The sequence below is a fragment of the Heteronotia binoei genome, chromosome 8 (genome assembly GCF_032191835.1).
Source record: "Heteronotia binoei isolate CCM8104 ecotype False Entrance Well chromosome 8, APGP_CSIRO_Hbin_v1, whole genome shotgun sequence".
NCBI classification, from domain to species: domain Eukaryota; kingdom Metazoa; phylum Chordata; class Lepidosauria; order Squamata; family Gekkonidae; genus Heteronotia; species Heteronotia binoei.
Window position 1 is genome coordinate 46,849,722 of NC_083230.1, and position 27,452 is coordinate 46,877,173.

The following is a 27,452-nucleotide window of genomic DNA, read 5'->3' on the forward strand; positions in this document are numbered from 1 at the left end:
GGCTGAAGTTGAATCCAGCGAAGACAGAGGTCCTATGCGTGGGTCGCGGCGCTCTGGGAAGGGAAATAGCTCTCCCGACCTTTGATGGTGCGCCATTGAAAGCAGCGCACCAGGTAAAGAGTCTGGGTGTTTTACTGGAGCCTTCACTATCGATGGAGGCCCAGATAGCAGCCACTGCCAAGTCAGCATTCTTCCATCTGAAGCGGGCAAGGCAGCTGGCCCCTTTCCTTGAGCTCCGGGACCTCGCAACAGTGATCCACGCAACGGTCACCTCAAGACTAGACTACTGTAATGCCCTCTACTTGGGGCTACCTCTGTGCCGGACCCGGAGATTGCAGCTAGTGCAGAACGCGGCGGCCAGGCTGTTGTTGGGACTCCCAAAACGGGAACATATACAGCCGGGGCTACGTGAACTGCACTGGCTGCCGATTATATACCGGGTCCAGTACAAAGTGTTGGTCGTTACCTTTAAAGCCTTATATGGCCGAGGACCTGTCTACCTGAGGGACCGTCTTTCCCCATACGAACCCCAGAGAGCACTGAGGTCAACCGGGAAAAACCTAATGACTGCCCCTGGGCCGAAGGAAATTAAATATCAGAGTACCAGAGCACGGGCCTTTTCGATCGCGGCCCCTACCCTGTGGAACCGACTCCCAGAGGAGGTGCGGGCCCTGCGGAACCTTGAACAGTTCCGCAGGGCCTGCAAGACCACCCTTTTTAAATTAGCATACTCGGACTGCTAGGAAAAACGGTAACCAAGGGTCCGCCAATGCGGTCTAAAGATCTATACCGCATCACAACTGTATTACTGGATTGGTTTTAAGTTAATATTTTAATGTTTTATTGCTCTATATTGTAATTTTAAGGTTTTACTTGTTATTGTATGATTGTAGAATGTTGTTAGCCGCCCTGAGCCTGCCGTGGTGGGGGAGGGCGGGATATAAATGAAATAAATAAATAAATAAATAAATTATGGCCATTGCAGAGCCTCCCCTTTTTCTGAGGTCATGCACCAGCTGACCACCTGTTATCCACCCCTGTACCTCCCATCTCCTAAGGGATCAGGGGAAGCTTTATAACCTCTGACCCAACTTTTTACACGTGTGCATCTAGCAGTACCCTGTTTCTGCATCCTTATGTTATCTCTATATTCTTCTCTCTGTAGGACTGTTTGTGTGTTGTATAAATTCATTACCTTGTATGTGTTCTATATTTTTCTGCAATAAATTTTCATTGTTTTACTTAATTAGTGTCCTTGGCAAATTTAAGCAATAATATCTGGATGTGAATCCTGTATACATAGATTCTAGATCCTTAATAAGCCAAGGGTGCCCACTATCAATTCCTCAACCTCTTTTGAGGTCATTTTAGCTTACGTACTCTGGTCTATTCAATGGGACTTACTCCCAGGAAGTCTGGCACCATCAATGCATATATTCTCCATAGCAGCTGAAAGCATTGCCTTTGTGCATTCTTCCTTCCTTCCTTTATTTTTATTTACTGAAAGTGTGGCGTTATGGTTAAGAGTGTCAGGCTAGGTTCTGGGAGGACCTGGGTTCAAATCTCCGCTCTGTCATGGAAGCTTGCTTGGGTGACCTTGGCTTGGCCCAGTTACATACACATTCTCAGCCTAACCTAATTCACAGGATTGTTGTAAGGATAAAATGAAGAAGAGAAGAATGATGTAAGCTGCTTCGGGTCTTTACTGGGGAGAAAGATGGGGTATAACTTAAGTAAATAGATGATACAAAAAATGTGTGAGCTCTTGAGGTTCACTGATGAAGAATTCTGGAGAAAGCTTGAGCAATATTGGGAGTCATTTGGGTTGAACCTAATAAAAAGTATAATGTGGCTATTGTTTTTGCATCCTAGATGAGGACTGTCACCTAGTTCAAAGGTTCCTTCCTTCCTTCCTTCCTTCCTTCCTTCCTTCCTTCCTTCCTTCCTTCCTTCCTTCCTTCCTTCCTTCCTTCCTTCCTTCCTTCCTTCCTTCCTTCCTGTCTTGCAGCTCTCAAATGACATTCATGTCTTGTGGCTCTCAAACATCTGACATTTATTCTCTATGGCTCTTGCGTTAAGTAAGTTTGGCCACCCCTGCTTTATAGCCATTAGTAGACCATGTTAAAAAGCTAGGTGTCATGGTTAGCATTGCGTTGCTGACTATCTGAAAGACATCAGTCTCTCTGAATCCACATGCCATCAGTGTGCTTCTAAGATCGATATTGGTTAGTGTTGCCTTCCCTGGGAGTGACAGAGCTGGCAACCAGATGCTCATGAACTTTTTCTGTACTGGCCCCACTTCTGTGGAATAAGCTCTCTGTGGAGCTAATAAGGATCACATTGCTGTTGGTCTTCGGAAGGACAAAATTGTTTTGTTTCGGAGAACATTTTAAATGAAGGGTTTTTTTGTGTGTGCTTTGACACCTGGCAGGTTTTATTTAAGATGTCTTTAGAAATATGTTACTGATTGCCTTAGGAGGAAAGGATATAAATGTTTTAAAATACAAATAGAAAGAACCCTGTAGTACATAGAATACTCTCACCTGAATATGAGACACCTTTTACAAAAAATGGAGCACATGTGACCCATACCAATATGAGAACCAATGTTCAGTGCAGTTTTAGAGCACCTCCTTCCTATAGAATATGTATGCATGCTTACCTTTAAATAGGATGCATATCTGTTGAAGGTTATTTCTACTTGCAGTTGCAATCAGGGTAGTTAAAGAGTCACAAAATGGTTGATGCTTCCTCTTCCACACTTACTTTCCAGTGCATGCCAGATATAGTGAATTCGGTTCTTTCTTAGTCACTATGTGCTAACTATTCATCTTCAACATGAAATGTAAGCATATTCTCATATATGTGGCATATGGTAAATTTTAAAATAACTTTTCCAGTCCTCACCAGCCATAGAGTCATAAAGTTGGAAGGGACCTCCAAGATCATCTAGTCCAACCCCCTGAACAATGCAGGAAATTCACAAATACCTCCCCCTAAATTCACAGGATCTGCATTGCTGTCAGATGGCCATCCAGCTTCTGTTTAAAAACCTCCAAGGAAGGAGTGCCCATCACCTCCTGAGGAAGCCTGTTCCACTGAGGAACTACTCTGTTAGGAAGTTCTTCCTAATGTTGAGCCAGAAACTCTTTTGATTTAATTTTAACCCATTGGTTCTGGTCCTACCTTCTGGGGCCACAGAAAAGAGTTCTGCACCATCCTCTTTATGACAGCCCTTCAAGTTCTTGAAGATGATGATCATGTCACCTCTCAGCTAAACATGCCCAACTCCTTCAACCTTTCTTCATAGGACTTGGTCTCCAGACCCCTCACCATCTTCATCTCCCTCCTCTGAACCCATTCCAGCTTGTCTATATCCTTCTTAAAATGTGGTGCCCCAAACTGAACATAATACTCCAGGTGAGGTCTTACCAGAGCAGAGTAAAGCGATACCATCAGTTCACATGATCTGGATACTAAACTTCTGTTGGTACAGCCCAAAATTGCATTTGCCTTTTTAGCCACCGGTGCCTGCAGACTGCAGCAGGGGCTACGGGCAATGGGGTGGTTGCTCCAACTCTTATTTGTGAGGGGCCCCTCAATATTTCAACTGCCTAGGGGCCTCCACAGGGTTTAATCCGGCATGGCGAAGAACTGATGCAATTATCTGGGGATAAAGCATTCAGTAGTTTCCTGAAGGCAAGCTTACCTTTGCCTTTATTGTTCTTATGCTGTTGGAAAGTTTAATAGATTATTTTCTAGCTTTTGCCACAAAAGTTCTACTCACTTTTTGCTCACTCCTGATTCTCGTATCCTTTTTGCTGAGCTATCCACACGGTGGTGCTCTGCTACTTAGCTAATAGGAAGAATCACATTAACCGTAAATTACCAAGTAAAAAGCATGCGTGAGGCCTCTACTTCTGGGGCACATGGCTTTTTAAATGGTAGAATGCATCTTTGTTCTTTGCCTGACCTGGAGTGACATCACTGCCTTTCTTCCTGTTGTACTGTAGCTGCTTGACTCTCAGACTCTGACACAAGCCAGATGGCTGCGATTGGTAGGCGCACAGGCTCCCTGGTACTACAGTTGATGAAACAGAATAGGAAGACGTTTTATGATCAGCTGCGGGAGCACAATAAGACTGCAGCTTTGCTAGGTAATTACATTTTCACTGCACACTTTTCTTCGTTGAGGTGAAGGTTTCTAGGGGGAGAAAATATCAAAAAATTTTTATCTGTGGTGTTGAGTATGCATAGAACTTTGATCTTTTATTAGTCAGTAGACTGTTCCAGAGCAATGTTCTTTCACCTTTTTCCTTTTTAAAAAAGGAAACAAAAATGCTGTTCTGCAGTCACTCCTGAAAATGACATGTTTATTTATGTTTAATGGTTGTCTGAGTAGTTCTTACCTTTTCTTCCTCCCCCTTTGTCTCCATTTAGTAACTTGCAAATGTTTTGTAGTTGGATGAAGTCAGTGTTCAGGCATGTTAATACAAGCAGTTTTTCCATCAGACATACCCTAGAGTGATTTAATAACACATGTACTGATGCTTGTTATGTTGTAGTGCTTAGGGGACCAGAAGAGAGAACTCATGACTTCTTCTCTGCTTGAGGGGACAGAAATGCACACAGTAATCATCCTTGTATCTATCCTTTTATGTGCATTTATATTGCATCTCACACATGCAAATCTGTGCACCTATACATTCTTTAAATGGTAAAATGTTTTTTCAGACAAGCTACAAAAATCCACTACTACACATCAGGATCTTGTTTTTTTTCTAAGTTCAGCTGAAATACCTTTGCAAAAACAAGTCTGGAATAAACTTATCTGATTACTATTCTCCTTTCCTTCATTCATATGAATGTAGTGGCATAACCAAGTTTGTTGCAAGTCATGTTATCTTATTATGTCAGATGATGATGATCAGAATCAATGAACTGTAGTTTGTGCTTGCATGACAATCCAGGATTATGGGTTATTTCCTGTTTGTAACTCTGATTTGCAGGGCACACACCAAACACAAAGTGCTGGCTTAGCTGTAAATGCAAGCTATTTACTGGGTGCATGGGAAGGGAAGGGAGAAGAGAAATTAGACCTATCATGCTCATTCTTATGGTAGCAAATCATGGTTTCCTGTTATGTCTGAACCAAGCATGGCGTATAGGTGCTTGCAGGCAGCACATTTCTGGGTGGGGGCACGTTGATTTAGTGCAAATGGGACCCAGAAGTCACATGTTTGCTGTATCTATTTCCATGCTTATCCTTTTTGGCCAAATGGCAGAAATTCAGCAAGAATAATATGATGGCATATTCCAAAAGGAAGGGGGATTGTCCAGATTCTTGTACAAACCAGTGTGAAAATTTGTACTTCTTTACATTGTTTCCTGCTACTCTGGTTTGGCTTTAAATCATGCAGGAAACTGGGCAGCTTTATAAACATTTCTGCTGCTTTCAGGAAAATATGTGAGGTATGCATGAACGAGTGATCTATTGCAAATGTGTAGACAAGCATAGTATAACAAAAGCAGTACAAAAGAATGGGTGTGGTCTTGCGCAGCTCAGATTCAGGTTACTCAATAGTGGTTGGATCCTATGACTCCCATCTAATGAGCTGGATGCTATGACTCCTCCCACCAAGACTTCCTCCAACACAGATACTTTTCTATGAGAAAAAGCCATTCTTGATTAGAGGAAGTCTTTCCTTACTGAAAGCAGAAGAGAGTCATGAGATCCAACTTAGTGAAAGTGAGTTGTAGGATTGCCAGCCAGGATGCAATCCTTTTGGGGGCAGAAGCGTTAGGGGGTGGGAACTGGGGGAAATGACATTGCTCAGTGTTATGATGTCGCTTGTGGGTAAGTAACAGGACGTGATGTCACAATGGCATGCAGTGCTATAGTAATTCCCAGATTCCATAAAACCCGTGGAGGTTAGGGGAATTCCTAGAACATCACATGACTCCCTCCCTTCTGAGCAGGGGGCAGAAGTTTTGGCAACTGGACTCTACACCCCATAAGATCCAATCCTAAAGATTTCAAGATTTCTGGTATATGTCAATGGCTGCATTAACTGAAACATGTCTGAAACAATGAATGATTATCACATGGAGCAGTGATATTTCACCTATTTTGCTATTGTAACAGTTTTATTAGTGATCTTGGATAACTTCCCACATTGCATCTCTTCCCTCCCCCCTTTCTCATGAACTCAAGGCAATAAACATGGTGTGAGACTGTAAGTCCACTTGTGTTTGAAGACGCATCTTGCCGCACTATTTTGTGTTAAAGTGAAACTGTTAAAGTAATCCATAGTTAAGCTAACAGTTATCTGTGCAATGCTAGGTACTCCATTAATTTGATGGGATCTTTTGTGCAACACACATGCTATAGTAAACAAAAATGATAGTTCCCTTGTTTATTTTCTGGATTTTTCATATAGTCCTTTTCAATCATTGATCAGTTACCATTTTTTGGTTGTCCTCTTTTTACTAAAACATTTCCTTGTTGGGTATAGATGATGTTCATTGATTGTTGCAGGCTATTGTATTGTTGTATTAATATAATAAAGCATAAAGTTAATGGCAAGGAATTAAGTCAACTTGGTTATAAACGTGTTTAAAACATTAATTTTGTATTTTCTTTTCAGTAAAAAAGAATCATAATCATTAGTTTGCTATGAATTTGTCTAACATTTTTGGTGTTTTAATTTTGTTTTCATCTTTTTTTTTTCCCTACTCAGCTCTTGCCCCTGTTCTTTGCCTCTGTTGGTGAGGTCATTACAGTGATGTCTGCATTCAACTTACTGCATTTGGTGACCAAGAGCCAGCCAGTGGCCCTGCGAGCCTGTGGGCTTCCCTCAGGTTGAAGGGGGGCTGCTTGTTGTGGTCATGGATATGGAAATCCTGTTAAGGGTGTTTCTGCTACAGTAAATTAAATGTTACAATTTGCTAAACTTTTAAATTTCTAAAAAAAACCTGAGCTGAAAGTCCATTGTTTGTTAACTGTACTAACAAATACAGCTTTGTTTAAAAAAGAAAAGAAATTTGGGAGGCCCTTTTTGATCCTAGTACCTTTCTTAAATTTGATGCTATCTTTCATTCTCTAAAGTGGAAAATGAAGTGGTTAATCAGTAATTAAACAACTACATTATATCCCATAACTCAATATTTCTATTAAGTAAAATTGTATTCCAATAAAAAACCAAAGGGCATCACAGTAGCATGAGAAACACATCAAAGATTTTGGGGGTGGGGGAGAAGAACTGCAAGGGGATCTAGAAAGTTTCTGTTAATTTACTGCTTTTATCCTGCCTTTGCTCATGGAGTGCAAGGCACTGTACTTACAGCTCCCAAATAGTCTAACATCCAGATACTAACCAGACTTGGGTTCCCTCCCTGTGACAACAATTTTCTGTGGATCTTTCATTGCTGCAAAGGCAGAGGTGTCAGCAAAGCATCCACACAGTGGTTTGCTACATAGTTTGCTTTACTCAGAACCCTGAAACTCCTCAGAGGGCTTTTTCAGGTTTGTGGAAAATTGGTCATTGACTAGGCTTGCCAGGTCCAACTCAGGAAATATCTGGGGACTTTGGGGGCGGAGCCTGGAGACTTTCCCAGTCCAAATAAATAAATAAAAATACAGCAGTGCAGTTCCCCTGAATACAGTCTTCATTTCTTCCTCCTCTTTTTTGTTCCTCAGCAGCTGCATTTCCACACACTCTCAAAACAGCCAAAATTAGCTGTTGGCATACCCACAGTTTTGTGATCTCCCTGAATCAATGGTATAGTTAGCTTTGCTGAATGTAACAATTTGCTGTATTTCAATCAGCTTAAGGAGAGAGGTGTCTAGAGGTGGAGTTTTCCTCTATCCCATAATCATGTTCTAGTTAGCTTTTTACTATCCCTTTTACTATACAGACATCTTCTGAACGGAATACAAAATGAACAGAGGGAATGGGCTCTCTCTCTTCCTCTTTCACAAGTATGTGGCTCTGCCTGCTCACCCTGCAACCACACAGCTTCAGTCCCCCTGAGATTTAAAGGCATACACACAGTCCTTCCAAAATGAAAGGAGTCTGCAAGCTTCTAACCCTGCCTGAGATCTAAAGGCACATTCTGACTGTTGGGGTAGGAGTTCCCCAACCAGCCAACTGGCTGGCAGCGGGGGAGAAGCCTGCAAAACTGGGGGATCCCCTTCTGGGATCTGCGGACTGGCAAACCTATCGTTGACATGTCACTATACTGCTATGTCAATTACTCAGGTTCATCTACAGCTTCAAGTTGGAAGTCAACATATCTCTGTAGTCTAGAGGATATCCTTACAGTTTAAACAGAAGTCTGAAAAAAGCCTCCAGTACCAGGGAGAAATAGAAGCCATGTGGGGAATGCTGGGGCAAGGAAAACAGTACCAAAATGGAAGGAACCTGCAAAAATGTGCACCTCCCCATACTCACAGTAGGCAGACACATGTTGATTGTGGCCTTTCTCAAAAGATGCTATCAAATTATGTTTGGGAAGGATCAAAGCAAATCTAAGAAAAATCTGGATACTGGACAATTAGGAGATGAGGGTGATGATAATGTGTGGATGCTTACAAACAACACTGATTTGAATATGGAAGTGACCCCACTCTACTTAACTTCCATTAGGGATGGGCATGGACCAGTCCACAGACCAAATTTTGTTATGGACTGGGGGCCAGTTCATGGTCTGTTTGCCTGGTCCATGCATTTGTTGTTTTGTACATTTTTAAGGCAATTCATTTGGTCCGTTGGAGCGATCCATGGGAGTGAGCTCAGAAGTCATTTAAATGCCTCCTGAGCCCACTTCCAGCTCACACTATCACTGCTGAGCCCACTTCCAGGTCCCCATGGACCTCATAAACCACAAACTGGTCCATAAACAGAAAAGTCTGTGGAAGTTTGTAGTCTGTGAAATTCATGAACCATGAACCTCCATGGACCTCAATTTTTCTGACCTGTGCCCATCCCTAACTTCAATATAGTTGCTCTTTCACATGCTGTCAGACCATGTCTTGGGATCTGAAATAATATAGAGGCTTACACAGTAATTAATAAGAACAGGGAAAGTGTTGTGCCATTAATCTTTCTGGTGAGAAGAGGTAGAAGAATCAGTTGATCTTGGAGCACCATCTAGTGATGGTTTTACTATACTTGTGCTTACATGGAATAGCAAAACCTCTAAATGAAGAATGGCATTGGTTTGGAGCCTGCCAAAGATTTCTGTCTGCAGAAGTGTGACTTCCTTTCTCCTGCTGCAGGAGACTCCTGACTTCCTCCTCCTGCTCCTCCTCATATTTGTACCTCCATCCTTCTTCACAGTGGGGACCCAAAACAACTTACAGCATTCTCCTCTCCTCCATTGTATCTTCACAACAACTCTGTGAGGTAGGTTAGGCTGAGAGAGTGTAACTGGCCCAACAACATCCTGTGAGTTTCCATAGCACACGGGTATTCAAACCCAGCCTCCTAGATACTAGTCCAACACTCTTTATTGCTATACCCCACTGACTCCTTTGTGGTGGCTGAATTCCAGCCCTTCTAGATAATATACTTAAAGTAACAATATCAGGTCTTGTCATCATTGCTAAGTATAGAAGCTTTCCTATTGGAACTCTGTACTTATTGTTTGATCTTTATGCTTGTTGTAAAGACCGGGATCAGCCTTGCCCTGTTTGAAGCCCTGACTGAGTCGCATTTTGTTCTGCTTGTCATTCCAGGCCTTAGCTAGTTTAAGTCCATAAAGCTCTTTTCTGAGGTTTGCAGACTAGTTGTTAATTCTTTTCATCTGCAAACCCAGGTGGTTGTTGTACATATACTTCTTCTAAGTGTTAAGACTGCATGTTTCTGGATGCTTCTATTCTTAGGAGTACCCTGACTGTGGGAATATTTTACAACTGGCACAGTAGTTTGGTCTTAATCTGATGCCCCCTCTCCTCATGTTGCCCCTGGAAGATAAAGAATAGTTTGTACAGGAGAGGAATTAAGAGATGTGTTATGGAATGGGGGAGCTGATAAAAAATTCCTTCCCTTGTGCAGGCAGAAATTTTAGATGCAATTCAGCATAATATTTCAGGCTTAAAGTCAATACAGCTTTACAAACTGTTCTAGAATCTAAAACTGCAGAGATGGTCTACTTCTGAACAAGAAATATTGAATGACTATTAAATCCATATTCCAAGTGGCATAAACACTTTGGACTAAAAAGGCATCCTAAAAGTTTAAAGGACATCCTAACCAAATTGTGAGCTCTATGTTTTTCCTTGATTGCGAAATGTCACAAGTTGGGAGCTTACTGCTTGACAAAATGAAGGTGGGTGTATGAATTCACTAGCTGCAGGAAAACCATAAGAAGTGCAAGGACAGATTAGGGTGCTAAAACAGCTCTGGGGTAGGCTGAACTGTACTGGCAGCACTGTAGGGGCTGCTTGGCTCAGACAGTGCTTATAGTCTTTTCTTTACACTGCAGTGGTTGATTGGCACACCCTGTTTCTGGTTCCAGAAGTCCTCCAAGACAGCAGCTTTCCCAGAATTTCCCCAGTAAGTTAAAGGATGCTACACCCCTAAAGAAGCATCTTACTAAATTTTACACTGCCTTACTTGGACCTCTACTTTTTCCTGTAGAGATACACTTGTAACTGAATTGTAAGTGCACATTGATTAAGAAAGAGCAGGTTGAAGCTGAATTTGTCAAAGACTGACAGGGATGGGATTGAGATCAAAGTGGAATTTATCAGCTCTTGATGGGGCACCATTAACACCAGCCCCATCCATCAAGTGCCTGGACAGGACACTGGATATTTCCCTTTCAATGGAGACCCAGGTCATGCATATTGCCAAGGTGGTGTTTTTCCATCTTCGCTAAGCTTGGTAACTGGCTCCCTTCCTATCACATTTTGACCTGGCCACAGTAATCCATGCACTGGTCACCTCCAGATTAGACTACTGTAACTCACTCTATGCTGGCCTGCCCTTGAGACTGACCTGGAGACTGGTTAGGGTTGCCAAGTCCAATTCAAGAAATATCTGGCTCCAACTTTGGGGTTGGAGCCAGGAGACATTGGGGGTGGAGCCAGGAGCAAGGGTGTGACAAGCATAATTGAACTCCAAAGGGAGTTCTGACCATCACATTTAAAGGAACCGCACACCTTTTAAATGCCTTCCTTCCATAGGAATAATGGATAGGGGCACCTTCTTTTGGGGCTCATAGAATTGAATCCCCTGGTCCAATCATTTTGAAACATGGGGGTATTTTGGGGAGAGGCACTAGATGCTATACGGAAAATTTGGTGCCTCTACCTCAAAAAACAACCCCCCCAGAGCACCCAATACCCACGGATCAATTCCCCATTTCCTATGGGAATCGTTCTCCTTATGGAATAATGGCCCAGCAGACATTTCCCTCCCCCCTTACCACTTTCTGATGACCATGAAGCGGGGAGGAGGGCCTCCAAACCTGGGGATTGGCAACGCTCTCTCTCTCTCTCTCTCTCTCTCTCTTACACACACACTGGGTCTGATTCCTCCACAACAACATCTGAAAAGAACAGGGGCTATGCTGCTCTCTCCCCCCTCTCTCTCTCACACACACACGCACACTCACTCTTAGTTGCTCTGAAACGAAAGCAAAACAAACTGAGGGACTGTGTTGCTGACCCTTCCTATGAAGTACTTCCTGCTCAACTTTAAAGGCACACAGCCACACACACATTTTGAAATGGACCTGTTTGCAGGTTTCTAAACCTGCCCAAGATCTAGAGCTGCATGGTGGCTGAGGGGGCAGGGTTTCCCCCACCGGCCAGCTGGCTGGGGGTGGGGGGAAGCCTAAGACTGGTGCAGAATCTAGTGGCGCGGGTCCTGGTGGAAATGCCACAGACAACACATGTTCAGCCAGTACTGTGCCAGCTATACTGGCTCCTGGTGGAGTACTGAGTTAGATTCAAAGTTTTGGTCTGAGCTTTAAGACACTTAGTAGTCAGGGACCAATGTATCTGCGGGGCCGTCTCTTCCAATATGTCCCTGGAAGAGCCTTGCATTTCACTGGTAACAACACTCTGGTATTCTCTGGCCTCAGAGAGGTCTGGCTGTCCTCAAGTAGGGTCAGGGCTTTCTTGGTCCTGACCTCAACCTGGTGGAACTTTCTGCCAGATAATATCAGGATCATACATGATCTCATGCAATTTCAGAGGGCCTCTAAGGCAGAGATGTTCCACCAGGCTTTTGGTTGAAGGCTGCAATGGTTCAGCAGGCACATTCTGTTTTCCTTGCTCCCCCAGAGGCTTTGAACGTTTTCCTCCCCCACCCCCTGCAAGCAGGATGCCCTGATAGTCCAGGCTGTAAAAAAAACCCCTATTGGGTGCCATCTGAGCTTCTATAATTGTAATTAATCTATGTGTTGTATTTATTCTGTATATATCCGTGAGCTGGGATGGGGCAATAATTAAATATAATGAATAAATAATATTGTATGTCCAGTCTGTAAAGCTGGTTTATGCAAGAACAATACAATTTGAGTATATACAAATTTAGTCAGAAAAGTAAGTCTATGAATGCCCTTTTTTGTTCTTTAATGTTTTATATATTTACATTTTTGATAGTATATGCTTCAGAACTATCTGCTTTATATCTTAAATGCATTGCCTAAACGCAACTCTATGAGTGAAAGTGTTGGAAACTCAAATTCAAATCCCTACCCAAAACTTTCTGATTTATTTTTTTTTTTTAGTTTAATCTACTTTACAGGGTGGTTTGACCGTGGAAAGAGAGAAAGACTATGGGGATCACCCTGAGCTCCTTGGAAGAAAAGCAGAGTAAAAATAGAGTAAAAATTTTAAAATGACAGTCCATGCTCCTAATTCTCCCAATAGTTTGCAGTACATATGATTATTTCTGTACTAAATATTAGAGGTTATTTATACATGCATTTTAGCTTTTATATGATTATGATAAGTAGCTTTGAAATATAAATTAAATGAATTTGTTTTGAACAGAGCTTTTTTTGTAGAAAAAGCCCAGCAGGAACTCATATGCATATTAGGCCTGACACTGCATTCCTATACATTTCTGCTCAAAAAAAGCCCTGGTTTTGAATAAACGCTGCATCTTCAGTTTTGCAGCCTGGTACTACTGATATAAAACCATTATTCTCAATTTCCAGTAGGTGGCACTAACTATGTATTCTTCTGCATAAAATGAAGTAAGCCTCCAAATTATGAATCAGTCATATGTAGGAAAGTGATATTTAGCTAAACTCACAATCTGATATGAAAAGCAAATATAAATAATATCAATCTTTGGCACTTCTTTAAAATGATTTCCAATTTTATTTGTAAATTCATTGTAGTTTTGTACTTAACCATTTCTTGAAAATGTCAGATAAATGTTTTCAGAGTTTTAAATTAGTATGGGAGGAAACAATTCCCTAAACATTCTCCTTTCCAACAAACATTTAATGCAGACCATGTTTATGTAGAATTGGAAAGATATTTTCTGTAGCAGAGCACCACATTGTGCTTTGGGGAGGGGGGAGGGGACTGACTTTGCTTTGCTGTGAGTTTGCTTTGTATGAGCTCACATCTCAGAGACATGTACTTTTTTTCTTTAACACTCTGACTCCTGTTGTGTTGCTTGCATCACTGTTTTGCATGTGGTAGAAAGCTCTTTCTCTTCTGCTTTGTTTAGAAAAGGAGTATTATATGGTTTTAATTATATTAAGGCTGAAGGTTCTAAAATATGGATGTTCTTAATGCTGAAGTATTTATTTTCCAAATAAAGTTTTAGATAAAATATTGTGCAGTATTTTATTACTAGATTATTTAAATACCATTTATACACATATTTTACTAAGTTCAGAATACTAATTACAGTGCATCTATATGAAGGCATTGGGCATATCATGTTTATTCTTTGTATGTATTTGATTTTGTAAACTGGTTTTAGTGATAGTTTAATATTAACTAAGCAATTTTAATTTGAAAATCTGTTAGCAAATAATGGATGCCATGTAAAGTAATAATCGGTGACTTTAATATGATTCAAATGTATGATATAATGATTCTTCCTGACCTTTGAAAATTGGTAATAGTTATAGTGTCAGTATGAACAACAGTTACACATGATCTTAAGCAGATCTATGTCCATTTACAAAGAACAGGTGCATATTTGCCATGAATATTTTATTGCTCACTTGAGCATTCAACTGGCCAGATGTACCTTGTGATGCAAAGTGAGATGTGCATTCCTATCTGGACTTACTATTTGTCATGTCCAACTATTTTCTGTCACAAGAGCTGGGTAACTTCCATTAGTTTTGATGTACCTTAACTAAATCATGTCATTTTATATAGAGAGGTGGTTCTTAATTTAGGTTTTTATAAATGCATAATATTGCATGAAATCTGTTAGAAACTGAAATTGTTTACCATTTTAGAATATACTGTGTGTTTTGAAATCAAGTTATTGCTTATACTATTTCCAGCAATCAACCCCCTGGTGTATTCCTTATTTATAGATCATTTGAATGAGTTTCCCATTCACTTCACTGTGTATATCTTTGTAGGGGCTTAGAACTGTCTCATCACTTAAGATATACGTGACACCTGTTTGTAAAAGAGGCCCTAGAGCAAGGCCATTGTCTACTTGCAAAATTATTTAGATGAATGAGAAAATATTTTATGTTCTGCATAGCAACAAATGATGATGCCCTTCAGTTCACAGAATCTGTCTTGTTACTCCTCTCCTCTCATTAAATTTAAAGTTGTACAGTGCTTCATCTTTTATATATAATTCCCCTTTTGTGGTGGCAAATCCCAGCTCCCTCACTGGTTGGATGTGGGGTATCAACTATTGGCTAATGAAGTGTCTATCACTGTCTCTGGCTTCCCATTGGCGGGTGTAGAGTTTGGTGTAGTGGTTAAGTGTGTGAACTCTTATCTGGGAGATCCGGACTTGATTCCCCACTCCTCTACTTGCACCCGCTGGAATGGCCTTGGGTTATATAAGTTATATCGGAAGGATAGGGAGGGAAGGGTTGGAGGTGGGGTGGCTCTGTATGTCAGAGAGGGTATACAGTCCAGTAAGACTGAGGTCAAAGAATTAGATTCTCTTCTAGAAATGCTTTGGGTCGAAACAGAGGGCCCAAAAGGAAATTTAACTATGGGAGTTTGTTATCGCCCACCAAATCAAAAGATAGAGGATGGAAGGATTAAAGATAGCGGCTAAACGTAAAAACTGTGTTGTAACTGTTGTAATTGATGATTTTAACTACCCACAGATTGATTGGGTCAATATGTGTTCAGGTCCAGAGAAAGAGATTGAGTTTCTAGATGCTCTCAATGACTGTGCTATGGAGCAGATGGTCACAGAACCTACCAGGAGTGGGGCGATCCTGGATTTGGTCCTAAGTAATGCCCAAGACTTGGTGAGAGATGTAAAAGTGATTGCACCACTTGGCAGCAGTGACCATAATGTTATTGATTTCACCATTTGTATAAATAGGGAGCTGTCCCAAAAGACCAGCACAACCACCTTTAACTTTAAAAGGGCTAAATTCTCTGAGATGAGGAGGCATGTGAAGAGGAAACTGAAAGTAAAGGTAAATACAATCAAAACCCTTGGGGAAGCTTGGAGGCTATTTAAAACTACAGTCCTAGAAGCTCAGATAAAATATATACCACCACAAGTTAGGAAAGGCACAAACAGGTATAAGAAAAGGCCTGCATGGTTAACAAACAAAGTAATGGAAGCTGTAAAAGATAAGGACTCCTTTAAGCGGTGGAAAGCTAGTCCAAGTAAGATTAATAAAAGGGAACACAGGCTGTGGCAAATCAAATGCAAGACTGTGATCAGGCAGGCAAAAAGGGGCTATGAGGAGCATATTGCAAAAAACATAAAGACCAACAATAAAAATTTCTTCAAATATATTAGAAGCAGGAAACCAGCCAGGGATGCAGTGGGGTCCTTGGATGACCAAGGGGTAAAAGGATTACTGAAGGAGGATAGGGAAATGGCTGAGAAGCTGGATGCATTTTTTGCCCTAGTCTTCACTGTGGAAGATGAGGTGTGGTAGATGAGAAGTGTGTGACACAGAGTGTTGGACTGGATGGGCCATTGGCCTGATCCAACACGGCTTCTCTTATGTTCTTATGGGTTAGCCATAGCTCTGGCAGAGGTTGTCCTTGAAAGGACAGCTGCTGTGAGAGTCCTCTCAGCCCCACCAACCTCATAGGGTGTCTGTTGTGGGGGAGGAAGATAAAAGAGATTGTGAGCCACTCTGAGACTCTGAGATTTCAAGTGGAGGGCGGGATATAAATCCAATATCATCTTCTTCTTTTTCTTCTCCCCTAGCCCTGCCTACTACAGACCCAGGAATGCTGAACAAACTCTCAAAACAGTCTTACCTCAGAGACAGGCACAACTTCAATACTTCTCTGTGTCTTCTCTGTCAAGCGCAGGGAGTGTTTCCTCAGAGGGCATGGCTGTCCCACTTTTACTCTCTTTCCTGTCACTCCCTCTCTCCCTCCTCCCCTCCCCAGGATTATTGGCTGAGAAGGAGATAGGGTTGCCAACCCCAGGTTGGGAAATTCCTGGGGTTTGGGAGGGGTAGGACCTCAGTCAAGTACAATGCCATAGACTCCAATTTCTTCATGGGAAACTATTGTTGCCAGCCTCCAGGTGAGGGCTGGAGATCACTGAGAATTACAACTAATCTCCAGATGGCAAAGATCACTTCTCCTGGAGAAAATGGTTGCTTTGCAGGGTGGACAGATAAGCAGGGTACTTAAGACCAATGTTATCAGAGATAGACTGTTGGTCTGAAAGGTATCACTAAAGGCCTCTGAGGCAGAACTCACTTGTGCCACTCCTGACTATGGCTGCCAGTTCCAGGTTGGTGGGAAATCCCTGTGGTTGAGTTTGAGGAAAGCATAGAAGTTAGGGCTTCAGAGTGGGGTCTCCAAGACCCAAGTTCTTGCTGTGGAAGCTGACTGGGTGATTTCGGACCAGTCACAGACTTCCAACCTAACCTGCATCAGAGGGTTGTTGTTCAGATCAAAGGGGGCAGAGAAGAATGATGTAAGCTGCTTTGGTTCCCCCCCACACACTGTATAGAAATACTGTCCTTTTTCTATGTAGAGGCTGCAGGGAGGGGGGAAGGCAATGGAAAGCTGAAGCCAGAAGTGCAGATAAATGGAAGGAGATAGGGTTGCCAACTCTAGATTAGGAAATTCTTGGAGTTTTAAGGGGTGGGGCCTGGTGAGGGTGGGGTTTTAGGAGGGATGGGACCAATGTTCCCTCTAAGCTGTGGAGTCTTGTGAGCAAAAATTCTACTTTGTGAGCTACTGGCATAAAAGTTGTGAGCTACTGCATAAATTATTGTGCTCTGGGGTCATCCTTTCTAAGACAAAAATGTTTGAGCTGGAAGCTAAAAATCTGTGAACTAGCTCACACTAACTCAGCTTAGAGGAAACACTGGATGGAACTTCAGACTTCCTGGGGAACCAGGTGATGGCTGGAGATAACTCAGAATTACAACTGCTCTCCAGATGGCAGAGATAAGCTCCCCTTGAGGTGTGTGGGGGGGGGGAGTGAATGCCTTCACTCGAGTGGGTGCGAGGACAGCAAGGGGGGGCACTCGCCCAGAGCCTCTTTCTAGAGCCCATTGTATTTTTTTTCAACCATGAATCATGATTCGTGCTAAAATAGGCCAATTTGTGGTTTGTTCCAAATGGACGCATCTGATCCCACTGCACCTGAAAACAAAACGAACTGGCCTTTTTTCTTGGTATGTCATTTGGTTCGTGTTTGCTTTGTTTTTCCAGGCAGTCTGGCACTGGCATGATTCCCCAACCCCTGTGTCAGTTTCCAATGACTAGAGGCTGCAGCTCTGCTCTCCCAGCCTCTGCAAGTGATGGGTTAAACCACTGGTTCCTAACCTTCTTAGTGTGGTGACCCAACCAGGAACAGCCCCTCTAGTCTGGCAGTGCATTTTCTATAGTGGCTAAAAAGATGTTGTTGAGAAACCCACAAACATTGGCTCTAAAATATAAACTGTTCTTCAGAAACCTTGCTAAGGTATATGTAGTAACAAATATGTCTGATCAACCTGAGGCAGAAGCATGCATTTAGCTATCCCACTTCAGAAAAATGTAGTTGATGGTGGGGTGTTAGAGCAGAATAAGAACGACTTATAAACTGACATAAGATTGTCACATGAGTGCCCTCAACTGAGCAGAATGTGAAAGCTGAAGCCCCAATACCCATTGTATAGGTCTTTCTGTGAAGATTTTTCAGTGCTGGATGAAGTAGCTGCTGCTAGTATTATCCATGCAATGCGCAAGAATTCTCTGTCTTACTGAATATAGCTTCTTCAGTTCTCCCAAATGGTTGGGATTCATGTTACAGGTTGTTGTGATGACCATTAATTTAGATGGCTTTAAGAGGGGATTAGATGAATTCATAGAGGCCAGGTCCATCAGTGCCCATTAGCTATTGTGACTAACTTGGAATCTCCATATTTAGAGGTAGTATCCCTCTTGGAGAACAGTGATGTGAAGTGATAGTACCGCTTTACTCTGCTCTGGTAAGACCTCACCTGGAGTATTGTGTTCAGTTTTGGGCACCACATTTTAAGAAGGATACAGACAAGCTGGAACAGGTCCAGAGGAGGGCAACGAGAGATTTTTAAACAGAGGCTAGATGGCCATCTGACAGCAATGAAGATCCTGTGAATTTAGGGGGAGATATTGTGCATTGTGCAGGGGGTTGGACTAGATTACCCGGGAAGTCCCTAGCAACTCTATGATTCTATGAATGCCAATAGGGGAAGACTTTGACCTCCATGCCCTGCTTGTAGGCCTTTAGGAAGCCTGTGTGTGTGTTCTGAATAACATTTATTAATTAATATTTATAAAACCTCATATCACACTTTAGATTCCAGGGTGGTATTGGAAAAGGGGAGGGACGGTGGCTCAGTGGTAGAGCATCTGCTTGGGAAGCAGAAGGTCCCAGGTTCAATCCCTGGCATCTCCAAAAAAGGGTCCAGGCAAATAGGTGTGAAAAACCTCAGCTTGAGACCCTGGAGAGCCGCTGCCAGTCTGAGAAGACAATACTGACTTGGATGGACCAAAGGTCTGATTCAGTATAAGGCAGCTTCATATATTCATATATTCAAAACCAGCATGGTGTTGTGTTTAGAGTGTTGGACTTGGATATGGAGACTACTGCGCCATGGAAGGTTGCTGGGCAACCTTGGGCCAGTTACTCTTTCTCAGATTAAACTACCTCACAAGGTTGCCATGAGGATAAAATAGAGTATGGCAGACTGATATATGCCACTTTGGCCCCCATTGTGAATATAAATATTTAAATAAATAAATATTTGCTGGTGCATCACAACAATAATTTTCCAAAAGCTGCTCTGGTTAATTTCTGAAGATGTTGCTTCATCTCATTCTTTGTAGAGATAGGTTGCCCCTGCCCCTCTTTCAGACATCTGTCTGTGTGCAAAAACTGGTTCTGAGAATTAATGGAGGAAACTGAAAGCTGACTACCAGAAAGAAGAGAATGTCAGGGTAGTCTAGCTAGCAGTCCTTTTCAGTCTGCAATCAACCACTCAATAGAACATCTAAAGATAGTCTGTCCATCTCTGAAATCTGTCAGGTCAAAATGGTCACAGGTAGCACCTGCAAGGTCAGTTTTGTCTCTACTCCAGGAATGCTGGCTGCCAACTGCATCTCCAACTGTCCCCTTTTTATTTTCCTGTGGAAAGCTGAGACATCTCTTTGCAGCCAAGGCTGGTGCCAGGGTTTCTGGCACCTCACATGAGGTACCAGGGGCTGCCCTGTAGCTTGCCCCCCCTCTCCTGGCCCTGCTCCATCCCTTCCACAGGGTCTCCCCAACAAGCTGCTGTATTTTCTGAAAAGCTTCCTCCTGCCCTCCTAGGGCCAGGTAGGGCTAGCCTTTGCCCCCCCCCCCCAGTTGGGCTTGGGTGCTGCTCCTGGTGCTGGTGCTGTGGGGCACTGAGAAGTGGCTCCTGGCAAAGGAAGGCAGGAAGGTGTCGCCAGCAGCAGTGCTTCCTTTTCCCTTGGTGGGCTCGCTCTCCACCCCCCAGGAGGCTGTTGGCACTGATTTGGAATGGGGAAGTGCCCTCTCTCTGTCAACCAAGCTGGCAGTGTCTGCCTGCAGAGGGGTGGCCCTGGGAGGGGGACGAGGAGGGACTCCCAGCCCATCCCACTCTTGCTGCTGCTGGGTAAGGACTGGGGATCATGATGCCTCTCCTGTGTGGAGCTTTGAGTGGAAGGTGGTGTGGGGTTGGGCTGAGGTGAGCCAGTGGCAGCACTGGCAACCCAAATGAGCCCAGAAGCTTGGTGGCACCACCAGCAGCAGCAGCCACCTCCTGCAACTGCATTGGCATCTTTGGGGCCACTGTCATGACTGGCTCACCCATCCTGGCGGATGCAGCCCAAGCTACCTGGTGGGGTGCGGAGAGGAGGAAGCAGCGGCAGTGGACTGCTCTGCCTTTGGCTCCCTTTTTCTCTCACTCAGCCCTCCAAGCACCCAATGATACAGCTGCCTGGCTGTGAGGCCTCCTCCTCCTCTTTCTCTTGCCGCTGCTTCTCCTCTCACATTCCCGGTGAGGCAGCTTCAGGAAAAGGAGGGCCACTGAGGGATGGAGCGAGCATGGCCCAAGCTGCCTGTCTGGGTGTGGGGAGGAGGAAGCGGCAGTGGCAGCAGTGGGCTGCTTGGCCTCAGGTGGCATGTGCAGGAATAGGGTGCCTACTGCCCTTGTGGCCAGGTAGGTGCCCTAGGTGGCTGCCTACCTAAGGTAAAAAGGACTCCTTTAAGCGGTGGAAAGCCAGTCCAAGTGAGATTAGTAAAAGGGAACACAGGCTGTGGCAAATCAAATGCAAGACTGTGATCAGGCAGGCAAAAAGGGACTATGAGGAGCATATTGCAAAAAACATAAAGACCAACAATAAAAATTTCTTCAAATATATTAGAAGTAGGAAACCAGCCAGGGAGGCAGTGGGGCCCTTGGATGACCATGGGGTAAAAGGATTACTGAAGGAGGATAGGGAAATGGCTGAGAAGCTAAATGAATTTTTTGCCTCCGTCTTCACTGTGGAAGACGAGAACTTTTTGCCCGCCCCAGAACCACTAATTTTGGAAGGGGTGTTGAAAGACCTGAGTCAGATTGAGGTGACAAAAGAGGAGGTCCTACAACTGATAGACAAATTAAAAACTAATAAGTCACCAGGTCCGGATGGCATACATCCAAGAGTTCTGAAAGAACTCAAAGTTGAACTTGTGGATCTTCTAACAAAAATCTGTAATCTTTCATTGAAATCTGCCTCCATTCCTGAGGACTGGAAGGTAGCAAATGTCACCCCCATCTTTAAAAAGGGTTCCAGAGGAGATCCGGGAAATTACAGGCCAGTCAGTCTGACTTCAATACCGGGAAAGTTGGTAGAAACCATTATCAAGGGCAGAATGAGTAGGCACATTGATGAACACGGGTTATTGAGGAAGACTCAGCATGGGTTCTGCAAGGGAAGATCTTGCCTCACTAACCTGTTACATTTCTTTGAGGGGGTGAACAAACATGTGGACAAAGGAGACCCGATAGATGTTGTTTACCTTGACTTCCAGAAAGCTTTTGATAAAGTTCCTCATCAAAGGCTCCTTAGAAAGCTTGAGAGTCATGGGGTAAAAGGACAGGTCCTCTTGTGGATCAAAAACTGGCTGAGTAATAGGAAGCAGAGAGTGAGTATAAATGGGCAGTCTTCGCAGTGGAGGCCGGTAAGCAGTGGGGTGCCGCAGGGCTCGGTACTGGGCCCCATGCTCTTTAACTTGTTCATAAATGATTTAGAGTTGGGAGTGAGCAGTGAAGTGGCCAAGTTTGCGGATGACACTAAATTGTTCAGGGTGGTGAGAACCAGAGAGGATTGTGAGGAACTCCAAAGGGATCTGTTGAGGCTGGGTGAGTGGGTGTCAACATGGCAGATGCGGTTCAATGTGGCCAAGTGCAAAGTAATGCACATTGGGGCCAAGAATCCCAGCTACAAATACAAGTTGATGGGGTGTGAACTGGCAGAGACTGACCAAGAGAGAGATCTTGGGGTCGTGGTAGATAACTCACTGAAAATGTCAAGACAGTGTGCGTTTGCAATAAAAAAGGCCAACGCCATGCTGGGAATTATTAGGAAGGGAATTGAAAACAAATCAGCCAGTATCGTAATGCCCCTGTATAAACCGATGGTACGGTCTCATTTGGAGTACTGTGTGCAGTTCTGGTCGCCGCACCTCAAAAAGGATATTATAGCGTTGGAGAAAGTTCAGAAAAGGGCAACTAGAATGATTAAAGGGCTGGAGCACTTTCCCTATGAAGAAAGGTTGAAACGCTTGGGGCTCTTTAGCTTGGAGAAACGTCGACTGCGGGGTGACATGATAGAGGTTTACAAGATAATGCATGGGATGGAGAAAGTAGAGAAAGAAGTACTTTTCTCCCTTTCTCACAATACAAGAACTCGTGGGCATTCGATGAAATTGCTGAGCAGACAGGTTAAAACGGATAAAAGGAAGTACTTTTTCACCCAAAGGGTGATTAACATGTGGAATTCACTGCCACAGGAGGTGGTGGCAGCCACAAGTATAGCCACCTTCAAGAGGGGTTTAGATAAAAAATATGGAGCAGAGGTCCATCAGTGGCTATTGGCCACAGTGTGTGTGTGTATATATAAATTTTTTTGCCACTGTGTGACACAGAGTGTTGGACTGGATGGGTCGTTGGCCTGATCCAACGTGGCTTCTCTTATGTTCTTATATTACCTGGCCTACTCGATAGCACCGTCCCTGTTGATACTTCTGAGTAATATTCACTCAGGCCTGTAGCTACAAGGGACTTCTGAAGGGCCTGCCTCCAGTTTCCTGCTGGCCCCTGACCTGGTGGAGCAGGAAGGAAGGAAAGAGATGGCTGCGGCAGGCCTTCATACTTTCATAACCAGCTTCAAAGTTAATTGCAAATGTAGGAAGACCCCACTTGCTGGCTCTGCCTCTCTCTCCCCTCCTGCTTGACTGAGCTCTTTGAGTTGCACACTTTTCTGGCTGGCATGCTGCAGAAGAAGCCACTGGGGCTGCTGGAGACCCTCCAGCCTGGAGTTGTAGAATGGGTGCTGCCACTGCTGAGGGGTCACCTTGATGGCTACTGTTGTTTGGCTTGGAAGGGAGTTCTGGCCAGGAGTGGACCAGTGTCCTGCTGGCCTCAGAAGGTGCTTTGGAGCAATGTGATGCAGATCCGGGCTGTGGGAGGGGGAAGTGGGTGGGCAGGTGTGGCCTAGGGCCAGTTGCTGTGAGCAGAGCTGAATTGTACGGTGGCTGCCAGGGCTTCTTTGGCTGGACCCTCCCTCCATCGCCATCTGGCCATCTTGGCTTGGTTGGCAGCAGCACATTGAAAAGCCGTGTGGGGCATGGGAGAGTCATGTTTGCTCCAAGCTTGGAGAGGGAGTGAGGTAGGGATCCTACTGCTTGAGGTGGTGCCTGCTGGGGTTGAACCCCCAGACCTGCTGCATGCCAAGCAGAGTGGGGCAGGAGTAGGAGATATGGACTTTTTAGGTCAGGGGGCTTTTTAAAAAATTTGATTGCCCTCCAAATATTTAAAAAGCCTCCTGACCTAAAAAATCCTGGCTATACAAACTATATACACGTTCTGCAGATCCACATGATTCTGGTTTATGATCAGAAAAGGACATTCGTTCTCTTAATATTCTGTTGACTGCAGACTTGGGGTTTTTCCATCATACCTCATAGTGTCCCCCTCCAACATTTACTTGTGAACACCCAGCCTGAGGAAAAATTCTGAGGGAAATAAAAAAAAACATGGTACTTTATATGAACCTAATATGGTGGTGACCATAGGAGTCTGTATGGTGAAAATATGATGCCTTCCCCCAGCTATAAATAATATAAAGAGAGCCAGTTTGGTGTAGTAGTTAAGTGCACGGTCTCTTATTTGGGAGAACTGGGTTTGATTCCCCACTTCTTCACTTGCAGCTGCTGGAATGGCCTTGGGTCAGCCATAGCTCTTGCAGAGCTCTCCTTGAAAGGGCAGTTTCTAGGAGAGTTTTCTCAGCCCTACCTACCTCATAGGGTGTCTGTTGCGGGGGAGGATGGTAAACGAGATTATAAGTCGCTCTGAGATTCAGAGTGAACGGCGGGGTATAAATCCAATATCTTCTTAAATACCCAGCAGGTTTCACATCCTTGAGTCTGGTCTACTATGACACACTTTATGTGATTCTGCCCTTTGTTCAGAAACTTCTGCTGACTAGTTGTGTTCTCCTAAGTTCACTATGTATGTACCAGTTCTGGACTTTCCAAGATGTGGGCTTGATTATAGAATTCTTTTCCCCTGGAGCTTTGGCAAATGTAAATGGTTTTTGGTTTCCAGTTGTATGGAAAGATAAGACAGAGAGGGGGGATTTGTTCACTGGAATTCAGTGTGTGTGTGTGTGTGTGTGTTATGTTTAACACAAAGCGACCTGTTGTGACCATCAGATGATCACTGAATAGCATTAAAAATAATAAATTCTCCTTTTTGTGCTAGTGGATTTACAGTGCAAGCTGAAGAACACTTTTGGGAACAAGCTCCACTGAATAGAACAAAGTAGATTCTGAGTAGACCTGCTAAGGAAGGCACTGTTCAAATAATTTAAAAAGGGGGCCTCTAATCCTAAATTTTAAAAGTATAGCAATATTCTAAAATATTTTGTGGCTTTAAAAGGAAATCTATTAGATGAATGCTGCATTGCAATAGCTATGCATGTAGAAATTAATACAGTGTCTTCTTTTGCTTTTGGCATAAAGGGAAAAACTTATTAGTGCAAGAAAACAGCATAGCTTGAAAATATAAACCTTCTCCACTTGACTTCTTAAAATAAGCAACAGAATGCTATAAAGCACCAACGTCACTTACAGTTTGAAAACAATATTTATATTTAAGGTTGAAAAGCCAGGATGTAGGAAAATCTTGCTAATTTGGAAGGTGACCTTTAAGTGCACCAAAGCCAAATAATTTGTCAGTTATGATGACATGGGGCACATTCCTGCAAAATTTGTGTGAGTACTCCTTTAGTGACTCCTGAAAGACAAACAAAGAAACCTGAAATGAAATCTTTATCCTCTTCAAAATAAGGTTTAATAATTGTGGGTGGGGGGGAAGATCCAACATGGTCTTTCAAAGTCTCCTATTAAAATGAGGGCTCTGCCATGGTTAATGAGAGAGCTTGCAGCAGAAAACAGTGGTTTTAAAGAATGTTTAGATCAAAAGTAATTTCTAATCTGTGCAATAGAAGTTTTTCTTTTCAGTACCTCAGATTCGACAGCTAAGCTTTTAATGTCTGCAGTATTTATTTCAATCACGTGTTTTTGATTTGCTGTTTTCTGTCTGCAAATATTTAACAGGGTTAGTTGGTAGTGACCAGCAGTATGTTTTTTCTTAAATAAAAAATATGGAGTTGGAATAAAGTGGGGGACATCTTGGGTTAAATTATTTTCAAGCATCTGTTCTTTAAGCTACTTTTTATGAACACTCTGTAGTAATGACTGAAGGTAAAAAAAGAGAAAAGCATCCAATGTTAGGAAATTGCAATCCAATACCATGTAATTTAAACCTGCCGTTTCTCTTCTTGTAGTAAATGACATACAGATGGATAGTTCTGGACACTCTACCTTGATATATGTCTAGTTCTACCAAACTTTTTAGTTAAGACTGTTTATTTCTAATCAAGGATGATTCCATCAGTACTTTTCTAATAAACAAACTTCTGAAAAAAATGCTAATTTTTCAGATGTTCTTAGGGCAGATAAACATATTATAGTAATCTGTAGGCAATCCTAAAAAGAGTTATAGCCTTCTAAACTCATTGACTTCAATGGATTTAGAGGGGGCTAACCATGCTTAGGATGCTGCTGTTGGGGATCTAATTCTCCTGTGTGCATTTCCAGCCCCCGCCCCCCCCATGTAACATGTGTTTTACACAGTGCAAAATTAATAAAAAATATACATTTTGCTTTGCTTCCTGGTTCTTTATACCTGCCTATTTGTATCAGTAAGAATTGTAAAGTATCTTTGTCAGATTTCTTTCTTAAAAATGTGACCAGGACTTGGAGTGTGAGGTGTGATAAGTGTCTGAAAGAGAAATGTTTGGAATAAGATTTTAAAATATGATCTAGTTGGTGCCAAGAGCCAGGACATAGATGATTGGTAAATGATGTTCCAATCACATGTGGGCCTGAGCACAACAGCCTGCAAATGTGGTGTGGTGGGGAGGGGCGGAGGGGAGACAAGAAAAACAGGTGGGGACGAACAAGGTCCAGTATTTGAGAAGAGGACTAGGCAGCTAAAGAACTAAATTATTTTTTTAAAGGCACAATTTATACCTCCATGAGCTCAAGGGTAGTTTACAGTGAGCTAAGAACAGTTACTGGAAAATCTGTGCAAGCCTAAAACAACAATTCACGAGGATTATGTTCATGGAATGTTGGGATGGTGCTGATGAGCAGGTCACCACTTAGATGCAATCTCTTGTGTTCAAGAATATTAGAAGTGCTACCACTCTAGAAAGGTTCTGTAGGGGAGCCTTCATACGATAAAATAAACCACATTTCAGGGTGCTAAGCCTTGTTCAGTCATTATGATTTTGGCACTCCAGTCATGCAAAGTAAGACATCACACAATTTTACCAACATGGGCAAACAATAGAGCCATAAGCATATTTTCCAGCTTCACCATGCACAAATATGTACCTTCAAAATTCTGGGAATTTTATTGCTCCTTAGATGGCTGTAGCACCAGAAACATAATGACTGTCAAAGGCTGTGGTGAATAGGTGGAGCAGTGAGACATACCATTGCTCATGTTTCAGAGAGATGCAGTATTTTATTTATTAGCCCTTCATGGAGTATTTTATTATTTGACTTTAATGTAACTTCAGCGATGAACATTGGATTTATAAGAAAATCTGCCCTCCAGGCGCTGACCAGATGAAGACCTGCCTAAGCAGGGTGCGGGGGTATCATGTACCTTCATACTTCAGTTATCCAACTCATTCATCAGTTGCTCAGCTATATTCTGGCTGCAATAGAAATGGATGCACCAGCTCCCACATTATGAAATTATCTTCCTGAGGGTATTAGGAAAGCCCCCATGCTTCAGATGTTTTTCAAAATGTGCAAAACAGAATTGTCCAGGAGGGCATTATTGTAGAGGAATAGAGATGCGAGCTGTGGTGTAATGCATCAGCTCAGGAGGTGACATCACTTATACATGATAAAGTATTTTTTTTCTCACTTCAATTCCAGGTCCATTGCATTATGTTGTTTTACTAGGAATATTGCTGATAGACTCAAATGTTATCATATTTTGTTATCCACTTGCTG

The 27,452-nt window shown here is 43.0% G+C and overlaps 1 protein-coding gene across 6 annotated transcripts in view; it reads left to right on the forward strand.

Moving 5' to 3' along the window:
- MSRB3 (methionine sulfoxide reductase B3) overlaps window positions 1–27,452 on the forward strand; it is a 145,009-nt gene that overhangs the window by 30,395 nt on the left and 87,162 nt on the right. For 2 of the 6 annotated variants that reach the window (XM_060244998.1, XM_060244993.1), the window contains exons 1-2: window positions 4,017–4,157; window positions 6,741–6,861. In XM_060244998.1, the coding sequence (XP_060100981.1) occupies window positions 6,786–6,861 (76 nt within the window). In that variant the 5' untranslated portion in view covers window positions 4,017–4,157; window positions 6,741–6,785. Of the gene's footprint in view, window positions 1–3,921; window positions 4,158–6,740; window positions 6,862–12,743; window positions 12,830–27,452 lie in introns of those variants that run through there. The other 4 variants (XM_060244994.1, XM_060244997.1, XM_060244992.1 and 1 more) reach the window with 4 other exon arrangements.